Here is a 27552-nt window from a genome sequence, read left to right as displayed (position 1 = left end):
TGGTTGATCTGGCTTGAAAAGTAGATTTCGCTCATTTCTTGCGTGTTGCAAGACGTTCATGTACTTATACTAAAACCACAATCCGTTTGATCATATGTTTTAAATTTCTTGTGTTTTGGGAATTTTCAGTTCAATTGAATCAAGGCCCGTGACAGCCATTGTCAATGCCCAGATTTGACACAACTTTAGAAATTAATTAAGCAAGATGCCTTGGCTAGGGAGTGTAGCATTGGAATGAATTGTAAAGTTACAGTAAATTGCCACAATTAATCAGTTAGATAAGCCATAGAAATCACTGTAGTAAGTCTTGAAGAAATGGTCACTGTGTTTGTAGTGGAAAATAGGGTGGGCAGAAATTTACTGTGCCTCCTTCCCTGGCTCCTATTTCTTCTTTCCAGGTGATCTACAAGATGGAACCAGAGTGTGCATGGTGTTTAACTGAAATAATATTGCAATGTGGAAAATGAAATTTTTTTTCTAATGAGGCCATATCACTTATGTTGAGAACTGCCACAAAATCTTGAGACATGAATGGTAATGCAACATTTTAATTATTTGAAGACTAAAACATTGTGAAGGGCTCTATGAAGGTAATGAATCTTCTAAAACATTACGGTGATTGCCTGGTAAAAGAACCCGCCATAGATTTCCGATGAAACTTGGTATGCCGTTGTTACAGGATAAGGAGATACTAAAAATGTAGTAAAAAGAGGGGGTCAGCAAGATTGTTTTCATGTCACAATGCTGACAAATACGGTTATTTAGGTGACTTTTGATAATCTCCATGTGCAACAAATAAGCTCGATTATTTTTCAGTGCGTGTTATATCACACAGAGTTTGACTTTCTTTGATTCTTTATTCATCTACGCCCCAGAAAAATGTCTTCAAATACCTTGCATTTTTTTATCCTTCAAAGGAAACAATTTGGACATGTGCTGTTGGGTCCATTATGTCTCCCTCTGTAGTATTTATTTCATTTACCAAAAAAGTTATTGAGTCATCAATCATGATAGTTTAAATTATATGAACTTCAACGAGCGTGCACTGATAAGTGTTCCCTAGACAACGGAACACTTACCAAATATCACATCATCGACATGTTCACATTGTACTTTGCATACAGACAAGCAAACAAACTTCATTCAAACAGCTAATTCACCTTGACTACTTTACTTTCGTTTGAACAGCTAATTCACCTCAACTACTTTACTCTAGTTTATCTTTTTGTTGGTGTTTGGTGGCGAGGTAACTTCGCTTGGTGGTTAGTCGATTGGTGGCGAGGTGGTTTCTTGGTGGTGAAACTTCCTGGTGGCTAGTTGACCAGGTACCTCAGAATAGATCAGTTACTATTCTGCTAAACTCCCTCTTATTATACTTAGTGTCAATAGTGTAACATAGTGCTATGTGTTTGAAATAAAGTGTAAAAAAAAATACTTAATGTCTGTTTTAAATTGTCAATGAAGTTTTCGTCTTTTAAAAGTAAATAGGAGCAAATCAAAACAGCAATTGAAAATTATGAATGTAGGTGTTTAGAAAGGGTTTTTACACATAAGTCACAATTTGACTTTTTCTTCATTTTCTTATAGTCATGAATTGCAACTCAACAATGATGATGACACCAAGTTGGTTTGTGAAGATATGGATATTAGTGTTGAGGTTGATGACCGTACAATCACCATGGTGGAAGATGCGGTCAGCATGTCACAAACCTCCCTACGAACTTTTCAACCTCTACCTGTTGAGGAGGAAGCTATTATTGTGCACAAGGATATACAAGCTCCCCCAAATGGGTTGCAGTACAGCCAATGAATCAAAACCAAATAAAGAACCATCAAGGAAAGTTATTACCAACAGGGGGCTGTTACTTGACTTTGAAAATTCATTAGCCAAAATAACTAACATTGGTAATGAATTAAAAGAATTTGCAGTTCTTCATGAACGAAGTCATTTCGTTGTTTCAGCAGAAAAACTGTAGGAGTTAGCTGGGTCTAAGTGAACAGTGGAGATTGATGGGCACGTTTGCATAGGCCCATTTACCCATGAGACCAAATCTGGAGATGTTTTCAAAATCTACCAATGGCCACAACAAGAAGTGGGTGTCCTCTGAGGTGCTTACTCGAAAATTGTGCTGTGGAAGTGGTGGAGGAGGTATGGATGGAAATGAATGAGATAGTGAAAAAGCTCTTTGTCGATTATGAGGATGTGTGCCTACATGGAGATGGTCGAAATGACTCCCCAGGTCACGGTCCCCGTTAATGTGTTTACACCCTCATGGAGCAATTCACTAACATTGTAGTCAATTTTGAAGTTATTCACAGAAGAGAGACGGGAGGCAATTCCACTGGAATGGAAAAAGAGGCACTGAGAAGGTTGCTGAAGAGAATGGCAACCATATTTCCATGTGACAAAATAACAACAGATGTGTCTCCAAGAATCATCAAACTTGTGAGAGGTTTTAAAAGATGTGTAAATCAATAGTACAATTTTTGTTTGCCAAAACTTAAGTGGTAGTCTCTAGAGGATGTGCAGTTGCTGGCCTCTATTTTGCATATATAATGGAGGGATCCCAAGTCATCAAACCCAATAATGTCAGTTACCTTACCTGAGAACTAAAGCAAAATTCTCACTAATTGGCAAAGCTCAGGTCCATAGACCCATTGCAGTCCTTACCTTAAGACCTATCTGCAATCCTTCATTGAGTTTTACTAATGTGAAGACTCTTACTGAGTTTGTTCTTTGTCCAGTTAGTCCAAAATTACGACTAAACAGCCTGGGAGGTAACAATAGAACATGATTTTAGTGTATTTTAATTTGATATCTGAAGAAACAGCCTTCTCGATGAGCAAAATTCACTTTAATGCCAACGATGAAGGAACCATTTTACAATTGAACAGGAATGCAAAAATCACAATGCAATACAAGTAAACTTAGCTAGTGAAGTGAAGACACTTGCAAGAACTCCATAAGATGAGAAATAATGAGCAAGTCCTTCAGATCGTTCGCACTGTTTGAAACACAAACACAGCTGACTCGTTTGGCCGAGCGCACGAGTCCCTGGTCAGCGGGTTTATTTAAGGAAAGTCCTGGTACAGGGTTGACTAGCATGAAACTCTGCATTCCCCCTACTCTGGAAAGCTATATGCTAACATAGGTTGACGGACTCGACGTGGTACCCATAGGCCTGTCTCAGGTTCAAAACATTTTGGCGGCTGACTTTCACAACATGGGTGTGGTGACGCTGGCAGGGGTGACAATGGCTCTGGTACCACAGCCTGTGTTACTGGAGGTTCCAGGGCCAGTGTAGTGCCTGAAGTGGGTGCTGTAGGGGCGTTCAAGGACACATCGCCAGGCGCAGGTGCTTGAGGTGGAGGAGAGAGTTTCTCCTGGCAGGGTGATTGGGACGTCGAAGGGTGAACCTGATTCCAAAGTGGTGGGGCAGTGATGGCAGCGGCACAGGAGTGTGGACAGTGCAAGGTGGTGAGGGTGGTGTCAGGCAGCAGCTCAATGGATGGGATAGCCAGGGTATAGGCACAAAGGAAACAGCAATTTTGTAAAGTGAGGCATCCAGAGCCATCTACCTTGATGCGGTACTGATTGTGGCCTGAAGATTCGACAAGAATCCCTGATCTGTCCCATTTGTTCAGGTTGAAGCCCAGCTGGTTCTGGAGAAACACTCTCTTGCCAAGGACTAATGGCCATAGTTGTTGTGAGTGTCCTGTTAGAGACTCAGTGGTGTGAGAGATCTGTGAACGGAGAGCTTGCTCCTTGGCAGCCCATGCTTGGTGCCAGAGTGGGTATACATTTGGAAGCGGAAGCGGGCTTATGTGTTTCAGCTGACTTTTGCAGCGAACACCTTTTTTTCACTTGCTAGTTTTGTACTTATCCTATGAGTGTCTACAACAGGCCAACAGGGTTTTTGTGGTTTTGGTATCTCTACAACATCTAAAAATGTATTCAAACCAAAAAGAATTCTGGTGCTTTTTTCCCATAAAATCAAGCTTTAAATTTCCCGCTTTGACCCCGCCCAGCGAAGTTGACCATGTAATGAAAGATTGGTGACAAATGACGTCACTTCAAGAACTTCTCAAAGCTTCATGTTTCTATTTTGCTTGATTGACGATCGCATTGCTTCACCAACTTTGGTTTGTTTGCTTTTTGTCGATGAAAACTCCTAACCACTACTGAAACAACAGAGACCTGAACTAGCAGGATTTGGCAATTCCTGACTTGACGTCATGACTCATTCAGAAACCAAGACTCTTTTTTTGCACTGACTCACTGTCAACTTCATTGGGCATGGCTGAAGCGGAAACTTTAAAGTTAGATCTTTGGGAGCTAAAATGTCGGAGTCCAATTTTTTTTCTTGGAATACCTTTTTACACATAGAGATACCAAAACCACAAAAACCCTCTTGGCCGTATAGACACTTTAAGGTGGTACCGGAGGCTAAAGTGACCCAGTTGGATTAAAGTAATTTTTTCTTATATGAAAGATCACTGAAAATGAAATCTACATGTGAAATTTCAGATCTCTGGAGCGATTCGTTTGCGAGATATAAGTGAGAGAACTTTAGTTTCTACGAGCTGTTTAGCGGGAAAAATAAGGACAACATGCTGGGATAATTATGGTTTCATGCTCGCGTGGAATTCCCCAAAGAGTATAATGTTGACAGATCTGTTAATAATTCTTGCTTTGATTTTAAAGCGGAGACCGCCCTTTTAGAATGGAAATAAAACTTTGGAGCTGAGTATTGACATCCTCTTTCATGCTCTACCGTCCACGTGAACATGGAAGCCCTAGAAGTTGCCTTTCAAGAACACGGGTAAATATGGAAATTTTTCACATGATTTTGACTGAAATAGTTCTGTTTGTGGTATTTTGAATGAAAAGAAACAAGATTTCTGTATTTTCATTTTAGTTTTGATCGCACACCGCCGGGCCTTCGCCAAATTTTGAATAGAATAAGGCGAACGCTGGAGGCATGCCAGCGAATGTACCGCTGCTTGTTCGGCATTCTTTGGGTAGGTGGAAGGAAACCTTTGTTACCTGTACATAAAAACACTCGCTTACCAATATTTCCTCACACTGATTAATTTGCCTATAGTTGTTTCTTTTTTCTGCTTGAATTTCTGATGTGGTCCAAGGTCCAGCCACGTGGCATTTTTGTTTGAAAACTGAAGTGCAATTTAGTTTGACAATGATTTCTTTTATCGGCGTCACAATGCATTTATGTTTTGCATTGACCTTGTTCACTCTGCTAATTTTCCTTTTTTGTCCCTCAGTACAGAAATCACATCGGCGAGGGGGAGTTTTGGGGACGCACAAGCCCCACCTATGTTTTCCCCACATCCCTAAAGGAAGCGGTGAGGGAACTCATTGATGAAAACCTGAGGGACTACCCGGACCCTGAGAAAGCAGCGGTAAGGATCATTTGTATTTGCTTTGTCATGCAACCTTTTGACTCTAACAGAGTTCAGTAGTATAATTTGAAAAGGGAAATGGGAAGGGGGTTGAGTGTGATAGCTGGTCATGTTAGATTTTGTAGTAATGTGATTCTCACCATTTTTTTCCGTAGGTTTACCATGTCACCTTTGATGACTTGTTTCATGCAACCTGGTCTCAGCGATAAAATAAATAAATAAATAAATAAACAAAATAACAATTCTAGAAAATTAATATTTTTTTTTATTATTTACAAAGATGTACTTGTATTTCCTAGTTTTTCATTAACCTGTTTGAAAGTAAATAAAAAAACTGAATCATATCAGATGTGTTTGTCAACTTTTTAGGCAAAAACCCATATAATAATCATTAGTATCTGTTGTTTGCGACATTTTGAAATTAGAAAATGATAACTGACATGAGCAAAGGTGGGTAAAAACATTTGAAATTGGCACCACAAAAAGAAATAAAACACAAATTCAAATTCTACACCCCTCCCAGCAAAATTAATTCGACAGAGGGAGTCGATTGTTGTAAGTTTCATTTTGGGAACACTGGTTATGAGCCCATCAAGCTGAGAAAAACATTTATTTGCCAGTAAGAGTTTCTCGAGATGGACAGCTTTCAAAAGAGGCAACTAGCATTTGTTCCTTGACACCTTTCTAAGATGGATATGTAGTGCTTGTCACAATGATAGAGGTGTGGATTTCAGAGATTTTTTTTTCAGTGTACAGTGTGCACACTAGAATTCATGGTATTATTACTGTCTTTTTCTCAGAGGGAAAATCCAGCTTTCAATATTGATGAAAATACAACACGGTAACAGTGTTCTTTTGCTCCTGACCACTACACTCTTTTGTTGAATGGGCAGTCTTTATGGCTCTTTCTCAGATGGGTTCTGCTGCTACGCCATTTGCATTTCCCCCCCCCCCCAACTTCCAGGTCAACTCCTTCAAGGGGAGGAACTGGTGCCAACATAGGAGGAGGTCCTGCAGTTCCATCTGCAATAGCTGTTTCTGTTAGCAGCAGGGCTTCTTCCTCATTACAAGTTTCCTCTCCATCTTCATCACCATATGTGTGTCTGATTTGGCAGTTTTTTACATGCTTCTTTCTAAAATAGCAAAGTCAATAAAAGTATATTTTGTTTCCATTTGTTCCAACTCAATGTGGTGAACATCTAGTCATCTTGACTTCACTTTTGGCAAATAACCCATATATATCGCTGCACATTTTAACACAAGTTGTGCTTTCTTTCACAAGCTCACAGGATCAGTCAAAATACAGTAATAATATAAATTGAAGCATCTAAAAAGAGAAAAAATTGAGCATATGCTTCCTGCAAGAGTAGTTTTTGGTTGTTGGAATAAATGCAAAATATTACTTCTGTACAAACTAGTATACAAATATTTTAGACATTAATTTTGTGTTCGTATTTTGCATGTTGTTTTGGTACAATAGTTTCTGCAGTTTGATTTGCGGTATGAAAGTTTTTCTTTAGCTTAGTGCTTGTTCTTCTGTCCTGTTGATTTTCAATCAGACCCGCTTCTTTTTTCCCTCTGTAGTCCTTTTTCTTTCCAAACGTTTCATTCTATCTTGGTTATCATTTGTACACTGCCGAGAAATAAGGACAAATTTGTCACTGTTATGTAATAATTTAGTGTATGTGTAATAGAGCAAAACAAAATGTCTGAGATGATTCACTGATTTATTTATTTAGCATTATATCACACATTCATAAAATATATAAGGCACTAAAATTTTGCCTGTACATGTAAACGAATAAGAACACTTACCATTTCTTGGATGCCATCAAGCAATGGCAAGCCCAGTCTTGAATACAAATCCACTATCCAGTGATAGTCGGGCCCTCTCTTCTTGAAGCACCATGTCATATTTGCCTGTATCAGACCCAAATTTGTCGATGCATAGTAGTGTTTCTGATGTAGGTTGACATCCTTAGCCCTAAACTTAGTAAGGACACTACATGTCGATTCTGGCAGGTTGGAGTGCCCCTTTCCCAACCCACGGTCAATGACTTTTTTTGCCTCCCTAGTCCTAGAAGAACATTCTATTTCATAGCACAGAGCATGAAATTCACACTTTAAAACATGGGCTGAATGGTATGCTTCCCCAGGGCATTTTAAATTTTCATAAAAACCATCCTTGTCGCTTGGGCATTCCTTACAACTGCATTTCTTTAGAGGATGAAACTGACAGGAACCACCTTCCCATTTGTGTATGTCACGGAAATGATATTTTCCCAAACACAGCATAGTCTCCCTATATTTATCAGGATCCTGTCCTGCCTGAACTAGTGCACAATAATGGTTGCGTTTTGCACTCTGAATAAACGCTGGGCTTATACAACCACATGATGGTTTATTGCGCGTGGCCACATAAGTGTGCTTCTTCCCAATACAGCAACACTTCATTTTCCCCATATCAGGGTAATCTTTTTTGTGGCTGTCAATAAATGCCTTGCTGAATGAACTCTTGGCCTGGAGCTCAATGAGCTTCTTCCCATGGGCCCTCCCCACATGCCCCCCTGCACAACATTACTCTGGATTCTTGCTCATTTGAAAACGAGTATTGGAATCCTTTCGCTGATGATGAGTCAGCATCCTGCCAGTTAACCTCCACCTTTAGCCCCTCTTCTTTTGCTTCTGCCCACAAAACCTGGGCTAAATGCCCCTCTGCAGCTTTCGATGTACCCTTCCACAAATCTTCTTCGCATATATTATCAGCCCCCCTCATTGATAAATGACCATAATAGAGCAGTCCACCTGTCAAGTAATTTTTTACCACAAAGGTACAGTTCTGGCTAAAATGACCTTGGATCTGCCAACAACCATTGCAAGTTGTGACAGCACAAGACCAACTCCCCAACTGGTCTGATGAAAGGGCTTTCATGTATTCCTTCTCCTTCTCACACATTTCATCAAGGATGTCTCTGATGTGAGGGAAAGCAAGATCAATGACATCCAAAAAGAGCTTATCTGATATAACACCCCAACCCAACCCCCTTCCCATTGTTTTTCTGTAAGACCCATAGCCATGCCTACTTATAAAAAAAGCTAAGGATAGGGCTAAGGACACCAGTTGATGCTGTGACTCCAGAGCAAGGTGACTACTCTGATAATTGATAGTTTCTTGCCAACAGCCATTGCAACTAAACAAGAACTTCATTGCTCCACCAAGTCCTTTCTTTTCACTGGCCACAAGGACAAGCTTTCCTGAGACAAAATATATAATGAGAAAGGAATGTAACTACTGGCTGACTGGACATCAAAAATGAAACTGGGTCATTCCACAACTTCACATTCTACTGCTCTGAATTTAATTAAATTAATAATATGCGATAATATTCTTACCTTTACATTTACCATTTCTTGGAAATATGTGTTGAACTGGTCAACTAAACCTATTATGCTTGATGTTGTCCCAAGGAACAATCCTTCAGGAATGTTTAGCCTAAAATGAAGGGAGAAATAGTATTGTAAGATTAGAGTTCACTATGCATGTGAAGATGTGAAGACGGCAAGGTAGGAGAGACATAAATATGAAAGAAAGTTGTTTCTCATCAAATATCGCCCACTGAAAGAATATTGTAGACTAGCAATTCTAAAAGAGAAGATAAGTGCTGCCTCCCTCAGAAACCAGAGCCAAGACCATCATTGACTTTTTACACCACCAGCAATACCTATATAAACAGTGTATTTTTGACTGGTGACGTAACTCTCAGAACAGACGGTTACAAGCCACATTACTAAGAGGCAAAACTTGCAGAATACCCGGCCCAGCCATAAGCATCTCACTGAATAAGAATAGCAACTATTGTTACATACCTTGTTCTTCAAAACACACTGACACATGTAAATAGCTAGGCCGGGTATTCTGCAATCGCTCCGCAATAATCATCGCCCAAATTTAAAAGTAGCTTTGTTATTTCAATGCAAGATGTTTTCATTTAATAAAATCCAGAGATGTTTTGAACATCGTAAACAAAAATACTTCTACGATTTTGTCATATTGTCCACTGATTTTGCTTCACAGCAATGTTTGACACCTACTTGCGAATATTTATAACCTGCAACTGTAAACTACAAATACAGACACTGCTCTCGCTCTGTAATAAATACTTTTAAAAAGACTTCAAATTTGCGATTCGTTACTCACTCATATTTCACTTCATCCGAACGAATTCTTTGCTTCAATGGTGGCTCATAATAAGGGTCGTCCGAATGTTTGTCGGTCGGCTTTACAGTTGCAATCCCGGTCTCTTCGGTCGTTTTGCTGGTAGTTTCATCTTTCAGAAAACGATGTAAAGTTCTTTCAGAATCCAGCTTTCGTTCTGCTTCTCTGGCACTTTTGTCTGCGGCCTTCTGGGTCAATGAAAGTTAGAAGCCGCTTGTTTCCAAAGTCCCTCGAAACAACACTCCAGCCATGTTTCTCCAGCTTGTCTGAGTCCAACCATATTCTCAAACCACTTCCCGTGCCTCGCAAATCGTGAAGGGTTTTCGACCAGCCTGAATTCGCTTCACTGGATGCCATAAATAAATAACTTTCTCTCTTGCTATAAATAAAATTCTCTCTTTCTGTAAATAAAATCCTCTCTTTCTGAATATATTTCTCTAACCCGGTATCTGCGTTTGCCAATTTTCCTCAAGCTTCCAATATCAACTCCCCACCGAGTGTGGTGAACGAAGGTGCCATTGCTAGGGGAAGGGATTATCTCACCTTCCCATTGGTTTCACAGGAAATAATCTTGACTCAAATATGGGCATCATGGCTTTATTTGGAGGGATGTAATGCATTTTACAGCTGGAAATTGTAATTGCAGACACTCCAAACATGGCTGCCATCTTTCGAAAGAGAAAACGATAGATGGCGAGCAATTTGAGGAAATTTATGTTGAATTTGAGGATGTTTCGCACTCATGGAGTACAACATTAAGGCACATTTATTGAGTTTTCTTCAGAGGGATTTATAGCAGAGATTACAAACTTTGCAGATGCAAACTACATACAAATATGAAAATATATGCTGCAGTACGCACTTGGAAACAAAATTGTAATCATGTGACAGGAATGCACATTTTTCGAAAGTATTTTTTACGTTTTTTTATCTTTCCAACTTATCTAATCAAAATGAAAAGGTGTACTGTGGTGAAATGTTGTATTTTATCCCATTTAAATTGGGTAGCGAGTCTAAGGGCAAAATAATTCATTCCATATTAGATTTGACCAAATTTGTAAAAATTATAAGAAATGACCACACCCTAAATATCTTGAATTTTACAAATTCCTTAAACTACTAGGGAAGAATTTTTTTTCAGAAACTAGTTGAAAAAACTAAGAAGTCATGTGGAAACAACTTCACTCTCATTAATATTGTTTCTGATACAGCCCTCAAAAGAATGCCCCAAATCGGCCAAATCCCCCAAATCCTCTTTGTAATGTTTGTTGTGATGCTGGTTTGAGGTGCGCGGCGACTTTTGTATGTGGCAGTTCTGCAAAGCCGTGCAGAAACAATAAAGAATCTGTGCCTGCTGCGAATTCTCCAGGCAATACTGCAACAACTCAACACCCTAGCAGTGCATTCGAAAGGCACCAGTTAACCCTTGAACGTGAAAGAGAAAGTATCCAGGTAAAATGTGTGCCATAATTCAGTGTACTGGTGTAGCTAGTGTTGTCAAAGTTGTGATGAAAATCCTAATATTGTACTTATATTCCTACTGCCCTTGCACCAGTTTCATAGTCAAGTTTAATAGTTTTTAATGCACCTCGTCTAATTTACGTTTTTATGCCGGAAACATTTTGTATCGTGTCTTAAAATTCAATCCCCTTTGTAATATTTTATCTTCTTGCTGTCGTTTATAATTTCTCTGAGGTCTTTCCTTGTTGAACGAAAACTTTTATCCTCAAGTTATAATTCACTCACTGTAAATACCACCTTCATTTCATTTTATTTCTGTTTGAGTACCAGTTGCTCAAAAATCTTTCAATACAATAAAAGTAAAACAAAAATGAATTCGTAGCACAAGCCTAAACTATCGCAGCATACAAACCCCTGACCACATAAATCATCTGCTTTGGACTTCACACTAGAGATGCATTTGTCAGGTCTAAAGTACTTTTTTTACTTATCAGGTTTTCATTGAATCACTGACCGTGGATCAACGCAACAGACTTCTGCTTGAAATGTTATGCACGGGGAGAGGAAGTCTTGAATATGCAAGGCAGCTGGTGAATAGCGAGGACCCTGAACCTGACAGACCAATGGGTGAAGATGGCTCACCAGACTGGTGTGTCTGCAATGTCTGTGTTGATATGGCCAGCGAAGAACAGAACAAATGCTGTGGTAAGAGGTCATGTGTAACCTCATACGAGATGTTCGGGAATGTTGTTTTGGACAGGGAAGTCCTCAATATAGCTATCTGGGCACGGTGTGACATAAGAGCAGAAAATGCTGACTTTGAAATGAACAGCTATCGCAAGGCTGCATACAGGCAATACATCCTTTGGAAATATGGAAAGTTGGGCAAAGGCAATCGGAGAGTTTGCCCATCTTGTGTTGTTAGACCAGTGAGACAAACATATCCTGCTCCTGATGGGGAATATATGGGATTCAGAAGACACTGAACAGCAATAGTTCTTCTAAAGCCCTTATATTCAGGAGTTTTAACAATAAGAAAGATTGTTAGATTACTTACTCTCAATTTCTATTGACTGATTTTATTAATTGAAAGTCTGGTGTCAAATTCAATAGTAAGTGAGAGCTTCATGTATTAAAATCAAGATGTGTACAATATTAGGATTAATTTTATTCCTGCATTTTTTTTGCAGTTTCCCCACTCTGAACAAAGTCATTTTGAAGCAAAGAAAATTTCACTTTGAAGAATCCTTGATACCTCTTTTACTGAAACGGGAAAGTCTAGCCTGAACTAATTCTGCTGTGCTAGGGGCCTCTTTCATAGCAATAGTGGCTGCCAGTCTCTTTGGGTGATTTGGCAGAAATGTTTTATGTCTGACAATTGTTTCAGTGTCAGAAGCCCTCTTCTTAAGGATTTTAGCTGCCATCACTGGCCAGTGTGGGTACTTCTTGGGTTCTTTTACTGGCTCCATCCTCCAATTCTTGGACCTCTTACTGTAGGTTTTTTTGTACCGGACCTGGCCCTTGGAGTCTTCCAAATCAGTTCGAAATAAATGAACATTGTGATCCAATGCTGCCAGAAGAATCCTTGTCATAAAAACATCATAGCTGCAATGTGGAAGAGCAATAAAATTCAATGATGAGAAATGTGAAATGATTAATCAAAATCATTGCTATCAGTTCTTTCTATGATACATAACACGGGGTACAAGGAATGTTGGAACTGATCTTCACTAATATATTCAAAAATAGGTTACTATGGTCTGTGACTTCTACACTTGTAGTTTTTGACTCTTTTGCTGGCACAGGGTTCACACTCCAGAACACAACAACATTTGCTGGTTATTTACCACACTTTCCACTACCCAGGAAAATGTTAAAACAAATTCACCAACTTTGCCATGACAGATGCCAACCCTATTGAAGGAAAACATTAGGAGTTCGGACAAATGTACACATACATGTATATTTTAAATGAGCCAGCTTACCTAAATGCTATCCTCTTCGAAGCATACTTTTGAGTTTACTGTTATGCCTAAGCAAACAATGAGTAGAACAATAAGTACAAAAGTTACTGTTACTAACAAGTTTGTTTAGAATCTAAAGTCTTGCTTGGGATAAATACAATGTACTTTTGTGTCCTTGTTGTCAGTCACACTAGTGAATGAATTGTTAGTACCAAGAAAAACTTTTTGTTTGTGCTAATAATTTATTCACTAGTGTAAATCAGTCTTTACACTGATTTGAGTTTGAGTCACAGAAATGCCAAGAATTGTTAATTTTTTAATTAAAATTTCTCTACTTACCCAAATTTCACATAAAATGCCAATGTTTTGAGCCAAGCACGATCCATAAAAATGTCACGTACAGCCTTATGTGACTTTGAGTCCATTTCAAGGTCTTCCCCTCTTCAGTTGAAACAAGGGGACCATGTGAGCATTCTCCTTCAACCCACTCATGCTCCCCACACACATGATGTATGACACCGAGCCACATGTCCTAAACAAAACCAAACAGCATATAGCTAAAAAACTATAAAAAAAAAAACAGTCACAGTTTACCCACTTGTTCACATGCAGATGTGCATGTTGTAGTTTAAATTTGTCTTTGGTTTGAACTTTTAAACATGCAAATCAAATTCTTATACAGAGATCTTGCTGACAACCTTGCACCAGTGCTTCATACACCTTACAAGGTCAAGCCTACTTCCTTTGTGCACCATTCTGTGACTTGCCTTTCCAAGCTTTTGTCAAAATTGGCATGCACAAACAGTGGGCTCACCTGCATGTATTCAATTCATATACTGTAGATGTTGTAAACAAATGAGACAATAATATTATTGACAATAAATATGTATGAATACACATCTTTCATCATCAATACTACAGGTAGTTTCAGAGTGCTCAGATTCTGACAGAGGGCTGTCCTTGAAAGGATTTCCCTTCAGCGAAGCAAACGAAGGATTTATGGTGGCTGCCTTTTCCCAGGAGGTGGTAAGGTTCCACATGGAGGTTTGCCTCGAGTCATTCACTTGAGGACTAGCTACGGTGGAGCCAGTGACATTAACCTCAATAGTACTAATAAAATATGAAGATGGAGAACTACTTAATAACTATTATTCTTACTACCATAAAGGACAAATATTGCATGCTTGTTTTAGACTTGAAAAAATAGGATCAGGCAGAAAAATTATCACATTTTCTTATGACCACCTGAAACTCTCATAAAGGGCAGAATGAAGTGCAAAAGTAAAGCATCACACAAAAACTGTACAGAATGAAAGGAAAAAAATTAAACTTATGGCAAATAGATATCCAATATATGCAAAGAATATACCTTTTAAAACACTAACATACCTTTCAGCAAGAGTGTGCCTTGCTTGTGAACGTGTCTTTGGCAGAGGAGTTGACTCAAATAAAGGTCTCTTACCTGATGAAGAATGAATCAATAGGCGAACATTGTGCTACCCAACGCTAACAGTATTTAGTAATAACTTAAGCCTATATGTTTTGTATATACATGCAGCTTTCAATGTGTCCAACAACAAACAACATCGTAAACAAAATAATTTGACTTACACGGAACCGGGCTAACATTGACCACATTCATTCCACGTTTCCTTCCTTGACCCGTTTGTCGATTATTTTGGCTGCTGGATTCCGATCGACTTGTTGCTTTTTTTCCTTCCCCTAGCGCAATACCATGAGGCAAGGCCTCTGCGAATTCACTATTGGATTTATCCGTGAATCCTAGATTTCTTTTACACTCGTTCCACAACTTTAGCGTAGAAGTTGTAAGCCATACAACATGGTGACTTTCCTTACGCGGCGGACGTCCTCTGTTTGAACGCTTCATGTTTGTAAATGGCGGAGGAAAACTACCAAATATACACAGAGTACAAACTATAGATTCTAAAAGAACATCAAGGAGGCATCTACAGCAGCCTGTCTCTGCGGATTGCAATGATACAGTCCGATGATCGAACACAATCGGGAAATATGTCTTATCTGTATTACAGAAAATGGCACCGGTACAGTGCTTGCCCGCAATACATTTTGGTTGAGTGTGGTCCTTTAACTATACCCATAAGTGTTTCATGATGGCAATCAATAACTAATGAGTAATATTATTTATGAAAAGCAGTTACATTAATCAATGACAGTAATTCTCATTGATTAATGTAATTGCTTTATTATGATCATTGATTACTTGTCGATTGAAAATCACATGAAAGTCGTTCATTGATTACTCGTCAATTACCAATGAATGTAGTAATTAGTCTCTTAACTTACAGTGATTATTATTAATTAACATTGATTTTCATCAATAAATTTCTATCGATTAATTGTGCAGAGTGTAACTCATGAGTGAAAGTGACACAGAACTTTCCTTTTTCAGAAAAAAGATTTGTGAAATTCTGTCGCAATCGACACTGATCATGATGATGGACGATACATTAATTTCCAATAACCTGGGGGAGTTCCTTAACCAAATCCAAGGGGGACTCCTCTAAGGTTCTGCATCTTCTCGGATGTATGTGCCCAAAGATAGTATCCTAATCACATCCAATGACCAAGAAGTTAAAAGGTTAGTTACTTTGGAATATTTGCTTTTTTAACAGTGAAGAATAAGTAGTAATAAAAAATTAATTGGGTAAAACAGTCTTTTATGTTCTTCATTACAGATTTGAAGGATGAGTGCAGCAGTTCACTTTTGTCCATAATGACAATTTTGAATTAGATGAAAGGCAAGAGAAACAACTAATGGTACTTGCCGAAGACAACAAGGTAACTATCAAGTCAATTCTCTCAATTCAAACAGGAACACACATTAAAAAGTAGACAAAGCGTGTCTGATAACATTTGTGGTGAGGCAACAAACTTATATACTAACAGCACATGCTCAGCCTACAATCGGTGACAAAATTGTTGACACATTCACCCCTTTAACCGCCTATTTCATTGCTGTGATCCCTTTTTGCCCTCCTAGCTTGCCCTGTCAACCCCCCTCACCCCCAAACAATGTTGTGTGGCAACTGCTGTGATCTTGAGCTACAAACAAGCAACATTGAATGGAGGGGGCAGGGTCTTTTCCACAGTTTACTGTGCAGTAAGAGTCATGTTATTTGGTGCACTAAAAGTACTATTGAAAGACAATATGTCAACTAATTATGTCGCCAATCGTCTGAGACCAATTTGCTGCGCTTTTGCTATTCGTGTTTGGAAATAAACAACAAACCTTTAGGGCCTTAGACTGTGGAGTGCACAGAAAATTGATATGATCTAATTTGGTCAAATATATTTGTAAATATAGTTTTTAGACGAATTATTTTAGTAAGGGATAAAACATAAGCAACATGTTGCTTGACTATCGTTATCACTTCGTTGCTTGGTCAGATAATTTATTGGTGTTTTCGTGTGAAGACATCGCTTGTACTGGAGATACCCCAATTTTTGCCACAGGAAATAATCCTATTGTATTTGTTGATAACAGGACATGGGACAAAAAGGAAACAGAGATGACGAATGTGCGGTGGAAAGTATTTGTTTCCATGCACAAATCCAGCAAGAAAAGCAAAAGCAACTACATCCTTGTGGCAAATGCTTTGCCACCTTGATATTGGCACAACAAGGGGTTGGGTATCTTTAAAAGCAGACAATTTATGAAGATTAACCACAATTAACCATCAGCATAAAAGAGAGCCAAGGAATGTGTTTTGTTTATTTTGTGGTTAAACATGGTTAATCATTGTTAATCGTTCAATCCAATACTCTACAATTTTTTTAACTCTTTTAATACGTGAAGTGGTGACGTGCCCTAAAAGGAGACGTTCTTGGCGGGCACTCGATTCCCATAGTCCTGCTAATTTTCTTTTCAGCTGGCGCACGACTTCTTTACGTTGTCATTACCCCTTTCAAAATGCTATAAACAGTAGATCGACAAAGACCACACTTCTCCATAATTTCACTTAGTCTCATCCCTCTCGTACTTTAATGCAATGCAGACAAATAATCGAGTTTCTTCTGGGATTTCTCCATGGAAAAGAGCAGGCCTGCAGCCGTTCAAAGGCATGCTCCTATTGGCTGTTTCGCAGGAACAATAGCTATGACATATGTAAGCGTCTACCGGTATGTCTTGTGCTGTAAATCTCATTTGTAGGTAATTCTTTTATTCACATGTTAAAGGCGTTTCTGGATCACAAAGAAATGGCTTTTTTGCAAAAAATATGCAACATTTTCACAATCCTTTTGTAAAAGCTGTCCATACGTAGCACTTTGGGTTCCACAGGGTGTAGGTAAACCTTCACAATGTGAGGATTCAACCTTGTTGACTGTGCCTACTGTATCAACCGCTCTTTGTCTATGTACCAACTGTATTGAATGTTCTGTTTGTTCTGAATCTACCACATGTACCATATTCACCTCACTGACCATACCTATTGTACCGACAGTATCCACAGTACCATGCTGTACCGATTGTACTTTACTGACTATACCTACTGTACCGATGTACCAATCGTACTGACCATACCAACAGTACCGTAAAGTACCGATTCTACCATACTGAGTGTACCCACTGTACCAATGTACCGACTGTTCTGTACTGATTGTACTGTACTGAGTGTACCCACTGCACCCATGTATCAACCGTACCGATTGTACTGTACCGAGTGTACCTGGGGTACTGACCATACCGACAGTACCGTACCATACCGACTGTTCTGTACTGAGATTGTACAGTACTGACTGTAATTACCGTAATTACTATACTAACTGCATTGATGTACCACTCATGCTAATTTTACAGACTGTATCCACCTTCCTAGCCATTTCTAGCAATTATTCCTAAGAAAGTACACGTGCTGATTGGTTTAAATCGTGTTTCCATCAAACAATTAGATTTTGACCAAGGCGCAGCCCGAGTCAACTATCACGCATACAAATTGAGAGCAAATAATCTAATTGTTTTGGTAGAAATGTACTAGTTGTTCATCTAAATACTCTTCACAGACACCTCGAAAATGCCAAGAAGCAGCCATCATTTCGTTAACAAGGGCACATTGCTAAGATACTTGCTATCTGTCACAGAATACATATTGAGTAGAGTAGCATGATAAAACGCTAGCAGAGTTACATTAAAACTAGATAGAAACACGGTACATGTTTTCTGTTTCTTAAATACATAGTCGCTACACAGATTACCCATTCTCCCGAACCAGGGGCTCATGGTGAAAGTGCTCGACGATGGAAAAAAAATAACATACAATAACAACATGATAACATTTAAAGCTCAAAGCTTGTGGGGTCTTGTATATTTAAAATAGGGATAACATTACTTATAAAAACTCTACATTACAATAAAAACTTTAAAGTATACAGAAAGCAGTGATAAAAAGGTACAAAGTTAAAATAAATTTAAAGTTGTTACCTCTAAGTAAATTAACTACAGCATTTAAACATAAAATAGTTAACAACATTTAAAATCTTGGTAGTGCCTGGGCAGTGACTGGACCGACTGTACGCTAAAATCAAATTCCTTGAAATAAGAGTCCTTCTTCACTTTACGCTAAAAAACAGTGAACTGGCCTGTGAAATGGGTCAAGACAGCATTCAGCATCCAAAGAATAGCACTTCCATAGCTAATACAATATTTAAGAAACTGCGAGTTAAAACACAGGACGATGTTATTGCTCCTTCTGAAGTTGTATGCAGTACAAGGTTTATTTGTCAAGTATGAAAGAGCTACAGGTGCTTCACCTATAAACACGCTATGTAGTAGTTAAATTAATCAACGTTTATAATAAAAGGTTACAGTATTCCAGTCTGAAAGACGGTATACTTCTTCAGTAGGCATCATGATATCACAGGGCAAGTTATATATTATTCTGTCTGCCCTACGGTGAAGTATTTCCAGCGGGTGTAGGAGGTCTGCATTAAGGTAGCCGCCCCAAATGACCAGTCCATATAGAACTGATGGTAATATTATATTGGAGTACAAGTCCAATAGAAAGTTTCTACTCAAGAACAAACTCCTTTTAAGGAGACTCAGTTTGTTAACAAAACTGGAATGGGGTTTACTTTGTAGTGTTGTTGGCCAAATATCTGAATGTCTAATAACTGTAATTTACAAAGGAACTTTTGTGCTTACTGTTTGAGTGTTTAGTGTTGAAGTGCCTTAAATTAAGTGTTACAAATGTAGCTGTAAGTGTTTACAGCTACAGCGTCAACCCAAGTTTGACCCTCTTTTATCTTTATACCACACTTATCGAGTTATCAGGGTCTTGTTTTGTTCATCTTTCGGGTGAATGTTCTTAATTTTTTTTTTGTCTGCCACCTTTACTTGTCAGTAGCACATAACCTGGCATCACATTCGCTGTAACTTAATTCCACAATGCACACATTAGTGCCAACTCAATTTCACTATGCATATTTTTTGGATTACTTTGGCTAAATACAATATTGTCCAACCTTTTTCATAATATAACCGCTTGCAGTATAGTGGAAAGTGAAATGTGTATTGTGCGTGACTGGCATAGGTTAACAAAAGTTCATCAGTGTTAGACAGCTGAAACAAATTTCGCTCAAATGGCTTCAAGAAGTATTCAGGAAGACAAAAACAAACTAGGTAAGGTGATGAACTTTATCCATATAAACTCTCACAGTACACTTCAGTTGCTGTGGGTGAAACTAAAATTCTTGCTTTTACAGAATTGTGAAATTCTAACTTTTGCCTTGATTTGTATCGTTACGTGTTGGAGATAAGATGCAAAAAAATTTTGAAATGGAACACTTCACTTAAATTGATTTGACATGGACACTTCGCTGGGCCCCAAATGTTGTAAATTTGCAGAAAATTGGGGTAAATTAAGACACCTTTACAAACCATCTATAATTGTGATGTTACTTGCATAGGCGAGGCATGAATGAATGTTCCTACAAGTACAAAAGCCTCCTTTATGTAGTTAATGTAATTTTGCAGCAATTGACTTCAAGCACTCTGTTTTCTTCGAAAGAAGTGGACGGACACCAGTGTACTCCACACACAGTTGGCCTTCACAGTGACCGATTGAAGTTGGAATACGGTGAGTGTTGTAATGGGTTGTTTTTGAAACTATTCCTTTGTATAGCAATTCTATGGGAGACATAGAGGAAGATAATTGCGGGAAAGGAGGATAAAATGGGCGAAAAGCTATATGACCTAGAATGTGCAAAATTGGGGCCCATGAAATTTTACTGAACAGATTTCACCCAGCACTCATCTTACCACTCCCCTCTTTATCTGACCTTAGGACTCTGAAGATGGCAATATCGTATCTGTACCAGGACAATGCTTTTCATTATTACTTATTTTAGGAAAAATAGTGGCGCTGTTTTGAGGTTAAAGGAAATTGTTAACTCTGTTCTGTGGGCAAGCGCAGAGCTCAGCTTCTTTGCATTAGGAAACGGTTGGTTCTCTATTTCAAACATCCATTGCAAACAGAAGAGCCATCAATGATGCCCACAATAACAACTGTATTCAATGTGCCTTCTGTCATGAACCTTGGATTGATTAAATGCTTAACTGATTGAACCTTTTTTCGAATCACAAAATAGTTTTGCAGATATTGTTATGTCCATGCATTGTTATTGTTATTGTTCCCAAATAAACGTTCAAGTTATTAGTGTTTTTGAAAGTAACAATTCTTCTAGAGAAAAAAAAGGTGACATACTGTTGAGTTTTCTTGAGGCATTTTTGAAGAGAATTGAAAACCTCTCACTGGGAAGCCAAAGTTTCTTTAACAATCTCATGACAATCAGCCATAGCTTTGTATGAGAAAAAAGAACATGCATTTGCAGATAATTTCATAATGCTTCACACAAAACAAGGTCCTCCCGCTCCCTCACGCACACCCCTTCCTTGTTCAACCAACGTGACAAAGGACCATCTTTCTTATTTTGATTTGAGGGTGTGTAGAACTGATAATAAAACCAGTAGACCTAATATACAGGTTATTTATAACTTAGGTTCAGAAAAGTCAGCATCACAATACAGTTACTGATTTTTGATTAAGTTGAACGTACTTGCAATTCAGGAGTTATTACAATTTGCATTATTACATTTTGCATTAAAAAAGTTATTACATTTTGCATTGGAAAGTCATTACTTTCGCATTGATAACTTTATTACATTCTGCATTGATGTTATTACATTTTGCGTTAGTATTACATTTTGCATTAGTATTACATTTTGCGGGGTAACAGTCCTCCCCTCAATCTACCATATAATTAGACACTGAGTATATCTACAGTAAAATAAACTTACATTGACATTAATTTTAGTTTTTAAAATACAAATGTAGTGTTTAAATGTACAAACTTTTAAAGTCTAAAAACTGCCAATGAAAGTTATAGTTATAATTAAAAATGCTTTATAATACAGAAGTTGAACGAGACTTACCGGAAGTTGAAGTTCGACTGGGATTCCACCTTTGTCACCATACAGAGGGATTACATGAGATAGCATTGCGCCTGCGTGAACTCAGTCTTTAAAGCACTAGCCATATGCATCGTAGGAAGTAAGTAACAGGGTGGGTCCAAGGGAGGGCATGTAATCCCTCTGTGTATGGTGACAAAGGTGGAATCCCAGTCGAACTTCAACTTCCGGTAAGTCTTGTTCAACTTCTGTATTCCACCTTGTCACCCACAGAGGGATCACATGAGACTTCAAAGACAGATGCACAGGCTAGTAGTAAATAATTTCAAACAAGTGAACATATTACTGCAAAACTTTATTGGCAAACATGTCTTCCACAATCTTTTTGTCATAGAATTTAGCAAAGGTGGATTCTGACTTCCATCCAGCCTTGTCAAGAATATCTGCTAATGGAACATCACTCAGCTGTGCCTTAGAAGTTGAAGCTGACCTTGTGCTATGAGGCTTGAAAATGTTAACATCAATGCCTGAACTTTGTAATACAAACTTAATCCAACGACTAATCGTGTCTCTAGACACTGGACCGTACGGTTTAACATAACTTAGCAACAGTTGACTACATGAACGAGTCTCCCTTGCAAACTTTGTTCTTCTCAAATACTCCTTAAGAGTGGTCACAACACAAAGTCTTGGATCTGTGAATGATTTAAGTTCAATCACCATACCCTTGGACCCTGGTTTGGACTGTTTAACATGCTCTTGAAGTCTGAAGACTATAGAGGAGCCAGAATCTATCATGCTGTCCACATTGAGAAAAAGAAGGGATTGCCCCCTTTGAGCAGTGACTAGAGCTAATAACATTGTGAGCTTCAGAGTTAAACTCTTGAGAGAATTCTCATTAACAGAGGACAAAGTCTTTAAGTAATCAAGAACTTGGTTTACATCGCAAACTGCTGTATAATGAGGGATCGCTGGGCGAGATTAAAATACTCCCTTTAGAAACCTAATAACTAAAGGATGTTGCCCAACTGGGTTACCATCTATTGAAGGGAGTATTGAAGAAAGTGCTGAACGAGCAGTATTAAGGCTACTATAACTAAGACCACTGTTAAATAAAGTCAGTAGAAACTCTATGACTTGGGCTAAAGAGGGACGAACTGTACTAATCTGTTCTCTATGACAGAAGTCAAGCCATTTTTTGTAGTAGGATTGGTACTGTTTAGATGTGCCTTTCCTCCACGACTTGAGGATAATCTTGGTAGCTTCTGCAGAAATGCCTTGCTCCGTAAGGGATTCCCTGATAACTTGCATGCAATTAGTTTCAGTTTGCCCTCCATGGGATGTGGTTGACTGGGCTTGCTTGGAAGATACAATGTCCCTCTTGTCACTGGTAACAGTCTGGGCTTGTTGACCAAAAGACTCATCAGCTTTGGATACCAAGGTTGGGTGGGCCACACTGGAACAATTATGATCCCTTCCCCTTTCTCCATTTCGATTTTCTTTAAACAACGAAGTATCCGGCTAAAAGGAGGGAAAGCATAAAATTGTTCTTGAGACCAAGAACAAGAGAAAGCATCCACAAATTGCGCCTCAGGGTCTGGCCTCCATGACACATAACGTGAAACTTTTCTGTTAATTCTAGATGCGAAAAGATCAATGGATGGCATGCCATAGGTCTCAACAATGCTGTGGAAAGTATTTTCACTAAGAGACCATTCTGTGTTATCATTAAATGTTCTAGATTCCCTATCAGCATCAACATTTTCTTTACCTGGTAATGAGATTGCTGTCACCCAGATATTTCTCTGGATGCACCAGGTCCAAATTTCACGTGCAATCTTATTACATTCCAAAGAATGAGTCCCACCCATGGCATTTATGTAAGAGACAGCAGTGGTATTATCTATGTAGATGTTAATATGACAATTTGTCATTGAGTGGCAGAACGATTTCAAAGCAAAAAAAGCAGCAAGTGTTTCTAACTCATTGATGTGACAGTTAGACTCAGTTACAGTCCATCAACCTCCTGCTTTATCTCCCTTGCACACTGCCCCCCACCCTTCCCTTGAGGCATCAGAATAAAGGGAGAGTAATGGACCCCCATGGGATATCCACTTAAACGAGCTCTCAACATTTTTGATCCACCACTTGAGGTCTATGACTGATGTGACTGACAATGTCATTACGGAGTTGTAGTTTCCCCTACTTTCTTTCAGAGCTTTGATTTTGTCTATTTCTAGACTTCTATAGAAAAGCTGTGCATATTCAACACCAGGGAACATAGAAACCATTAAACCTATCACTTCTGAGACATCATGAATTGAAACATGAGTTTTTGTCAATACAGTTAAACATTTCTGTTTCAGCTTTTCAGCTTTCTCTGGTGTTGGTCTCACTGTCGTGAGTGAGTTTAAGATAAAGCCCAAAAATGTTAACTCATGGCTGGGTACAAGAATTGATTTTTCTTGATTTAGAAGAAAACCCACTTTGGTGAAAAGGTGGACAGTGTCCTGAACATTATTACTGCAGTCATTAAATGAGGGCCCTTGTAAGTATGAATCATCAATGTAGCCCACATTTGTGTGTCCCATTTGCCTTAAGGTGGAGTAGAGAGGCTTAAGCAATTTCGTAAAAAGTCGGGGAGCAGAAGCAAGACCATTAGGGAGGCAAGTAAACTGAAATAACTCCCCCTGCCAGGAGAACTTCAAATATTTATGGCATTTCTCATTGATTGGAACCGAATAATATGCATCTTGCAAGTCTACAGATGTCATATAACATCCAGGTGTCATAAGCAAGATTGCTGAAGTTAAGCTTTCCATTTTAAAATGATGGTTGCTAATATATTGATTTAAGTTCTTCAAATTGAGAATGAGCTATACCCTCCAGTCTTCCTTTTACGAAGAAATATAGTAGAGAGAAATTCTCCATGACAGTGCTGTGATTTCACAATGACCCCCTTTGTCAGAAGTTTGTCTAATTCTGAACTGATAATCTGTGATTCTTCGGAATTAAAAGTGATTTCCTTTGGGGGAAGCATTTGTACAGGAAGGCAGTCAACAAAATCAACATTAAAACCCTTGAGGGTTTTAAGAATCTGCGGATCAGAAGTCAATTCTCTCCATTCAGGGAAATATAATTTCAATCTACCTGCCGTTTGTCCTGGTTCTACAAGACACAATTTTTGACTTACCTCAGGTAAGTCCTCAGAAGCTTTGTTTACTTGCTTTGACCCTTCGACTTGGGAAACTTGTCTGAATTCTGTGTGGCAGAACTGCGACTTGCGGTCTGTTGCCAGCCTAAAAAATGCTTCTGACTTCCTCTTGCTCGAAAAAATTTCCCTCTGCCACCAGACGATTGGCTTTTGTATCCAAAGTTAGAGTGGGTCGGGCCTTTATGACGAGTGACGGTGGAAGTAGTTACTTTCTGGCCAACACGGTTTACTTCCGAGATATCCTTAACTTGCTTCGACAAGTCGTCTCCAGAGAGTTCAGCTGTCACTGTTGTAGACGCTGAGCAAAGGGGTTTGTAATCCGTGTGTAGGTCCGGTTTTATGAGCTCTTTCCTTCTATTATTAAACTCGGTATTTGCATGTGCCAAAAGAGAAAGGCTGTCTATTGCCTCTTGGGCGAGCACTTTCCCGGCATTTATCTCATTAACTCGTTTCAAGATGGCGTCAGTGACGCGAGCAAGAGCTGTCATGCCCTTAACAACAGACGTTTGCACTTTTTGGAATTTCAAGTCTTGCGACCTGATGGTGGAGCTGAGGTTATCCCAAATCAGTTGGTTAACTCGAACTTTCGTCAAACCTTCAGTTTTCCGGCTGCGGATATTTGTTTGTCTCCTCTTGCAGCTGTTCTTCTAACATGCCGTCTCGCACGAGACGCATCACAATTTTAGCGAGCTCTTCATGGATGGGAGGTGCCGTCTCCTCCGACTTCAGGTCATTTTGATCAGTTTTGAGGAAGTCTCCAACTGATTCGTCGACTTCATGTTGCTTTCCATTGCCATGTTCTTTGGCATCAGACAAAAGGTCATTGACCGAGGCATCAACATCCATCTGCTCGCTCGGTGAAGACGATTTTCCCGCCTTCTGGCTGGGTTTGTCTTGGGAGGGGTTTGACAAGTTATTGTCGTTTAAGTCACCCTCGGTGACCTCCTCACACACATACCTCTCAAGGGTTTGTGTTAGGGCTGTGGTCAATGACTCGGCCATCTGGGAAAAGCCTTGTTCCATAGATTTTTGCAAAGCACTGATCTGAGCGCTTGCCATGTCTTCATCATGTTGATGGGAGTCAATTATGACCTTTTTCCCGTCTTTGTCATTGCCGCATCTCGAAGACTTGGAAGGTCTCTCTCCTGGTACCAGGTGTATCTCTACATGAATTTCTTTCGATGTTTTAGTAGGCGAATCAGGCCGCATTGTGTGTGGCAAAAACCAAGTTTTCACAGGACAGAAAAGACAATCCGTTCACAACGAAGGCAACAACGCACTGAGTTCACGCAGGCTATCAATGCTATCTCATGTGATCCCTCTGTGGGTGACAAGGTGGAATTCAGGTCCATTTATGGAGAAATGGGGAGGTTCAGCTGCACCAAAGAAGGCACCATGTCACCTGTGGGAGCCAATTGCAGGACTATTCAACCATCATAAACAACAAGCTGCTCAAGGTTTTGCTGGATGTGTGCAAAAGGTAACATATAGGTATTCAAAATTTAAAATTATCTTGTTCTTTAAAAAAAGTATTAACATCCCTAAGCTATAATTAGGAAAGGCAGTTAATTTAGAAAATCAAATTAACTGTTTAAGTGACAAAATTGGAGACCAATATTTGCCAACCCCTCTTAAATTTCAGGTTGTTGGTCAAAGTTGTAAAGTTTTCCAATACATACTGTAAACCATTATTTTACCTAAAGTTATCTTTTTTATTTGGAGGGGGGACATTTTCCTAATTTACATTACTTAACATTTCACATATCAAAATCCTCTGGCTTCCATGGTAAAATTTGGTGTGTTCTTAACACACATTGGTATGGGATCAAGAAGACATGCAACATTATTTATTTTTTCAATGTAATTTTCGGAAATCCCCGATTACCACAATCTTACAACAAACCGTGAGTCAAAATTTTTGAAAAAGATTACACTGATAGGCCTATAATTTTTAAATGCTATTTTATGTTTAGGTTACTTGAAAGGTCAACATACCTTGGACACAAGTATTGCCAGTTTTTGCTGGTCCAAGGCTTCTGTGTATCTCATTTAATGCAATTACAGCATTTAGATGATGTTTGGGGTGAGTTAAAATTTTATATTAAAATCAATCTTTAACGTGTACATCTTGTTACTCACAATTACAGTGGTCATACATCACTGTAATTATGAAATAATTACCGGCACCTTTTCAAATTTTGGTTTGAGCAAAATTTAAAAGAAACATTTTTATTCAAAGCGTGGTTTAAAAAGTCAGGAAAAAGTAAAGTAACTTAAGTTTATTTTGCAAATTCAGAATGTCAGGCTGGGGATTAGTCACATGTTGCAAGTGAAGGTATTTATTTTTTCAACCAGTGTCAAATGGACACTCCAAACTGGGTCACTACCAATTTGTCCCAGTAATCAGAATGTCTCTTTTTTAAATGCTAGTTAATAGAAATTCATGTGCAGACTAAGTTTGAAAAAAAATGTCAGTGCTGTAGTGACAGAGGTTATCTGCTATTTAAAAGTGATACCTTTACCAAACTCGTATTTAATATAAATTTTTTTTGGTGATATATTATTTTCTTTAAAGGAGAAAGTAACATCGGTCTCATCCACTCTTGGGCCAAAAATTGTGAAAAAAAACACTACCCTCTGCTTGCTTAGCAAGTTACAGGGTCTTGCTACAAGACAACAACCATTGCTACTGTCAGGGGGCAACCAAAGTACATCTGGCACTTCTGCATATGTATCATCTCATATACAAGTTTTCATAAAGTCTGTACAGTCTATGCATGCAATTATTGTTATGTAATTATTATTTAACAATTATTCCATGAGCACGCGT

The 27552-nt window shown here is 38.7% G+C and overlaps 2 protein-coding genes, 1 long non-coding RNA gene and 3 pseudogenes across 3 annotated transcripts in view; 3 read left to right on the top strand and 3 right to left on the bottom strand.

The window, feature by feature from the left end:
- The window catches only part of LOC149099168 (uncharacterized), a 276702-nt gene that overhangs the window by 243824 nt on the left and 5326 nt on the right, over positions 1-27552 (top strand). The gene's annotated exons all lie outside the window — the stretch shown is intronic.
- On the top strand, positions 1272-2479 carry LOC149099173 (uncharacterized; annotated as a pseudogene).
- LOC149099172 (uncharacterized) lies at positions 6938-9263 on the bottom strand (annotated as a pseudogene).
- LOC149099171 (P2X purinoceptor 7-like) lies at positions 11617-12251 on the top strand. The gene has a single exon (XM_089278191.1). The coding sequence runs from the start codon at positions 11644-11646 to the stop codon at positions 12082-12084; it is 441 nt and encodes a 146-aa protein (XP_089134317.1). The 5' UTR covers positions 11617-11643; the 3' UTR covers positions 12085-12251.
- On the bottom strand, positions 12273-13106 carry LOC149099170 (uncharacterized). Its single transcript, XM_089278190.1, has 2 exons — positions 13084-13106; positions 12273-12703 (listed from the first exon to the last, which is right to left on the bottom strand). The coding sequence occupies exon 2, from the start codon at positions 12688-12690 to the stop codon at positions 12331-12333; it is 360 nt and encodes a 119-aa protein (XP_089134316.1). The 5' UTR covers positions 12691-12703; positions 13084-13106; the 3' UTR covers positions 12273-12330.
- On the bottom strand, positions 24695-25962 carry LOC149099169 (uncharacterized; annotated as a pseudogene).

This window comes from Orbicella faveolata, unplaced genomic scaffold, assembly GCF_042242905.1.
Source record: "Orbicella faveolata isolate gen_17 unplaced genomic scaffold, um_ofav_v1 contig_46, whole genome shotgun sequence".
In the NCBI taxonomy this organism is placed as follows: Eukaryota; Metazoa; Cnidaria; class Anthozoa; order Scleractinia; family Merulinidae; genus Orbicella; species Orbicella faveolata.
Note: the sequence above shows the minus strand (reverse complement) of the source record. Positions and strands in the feature narration are given on the sequence as shown.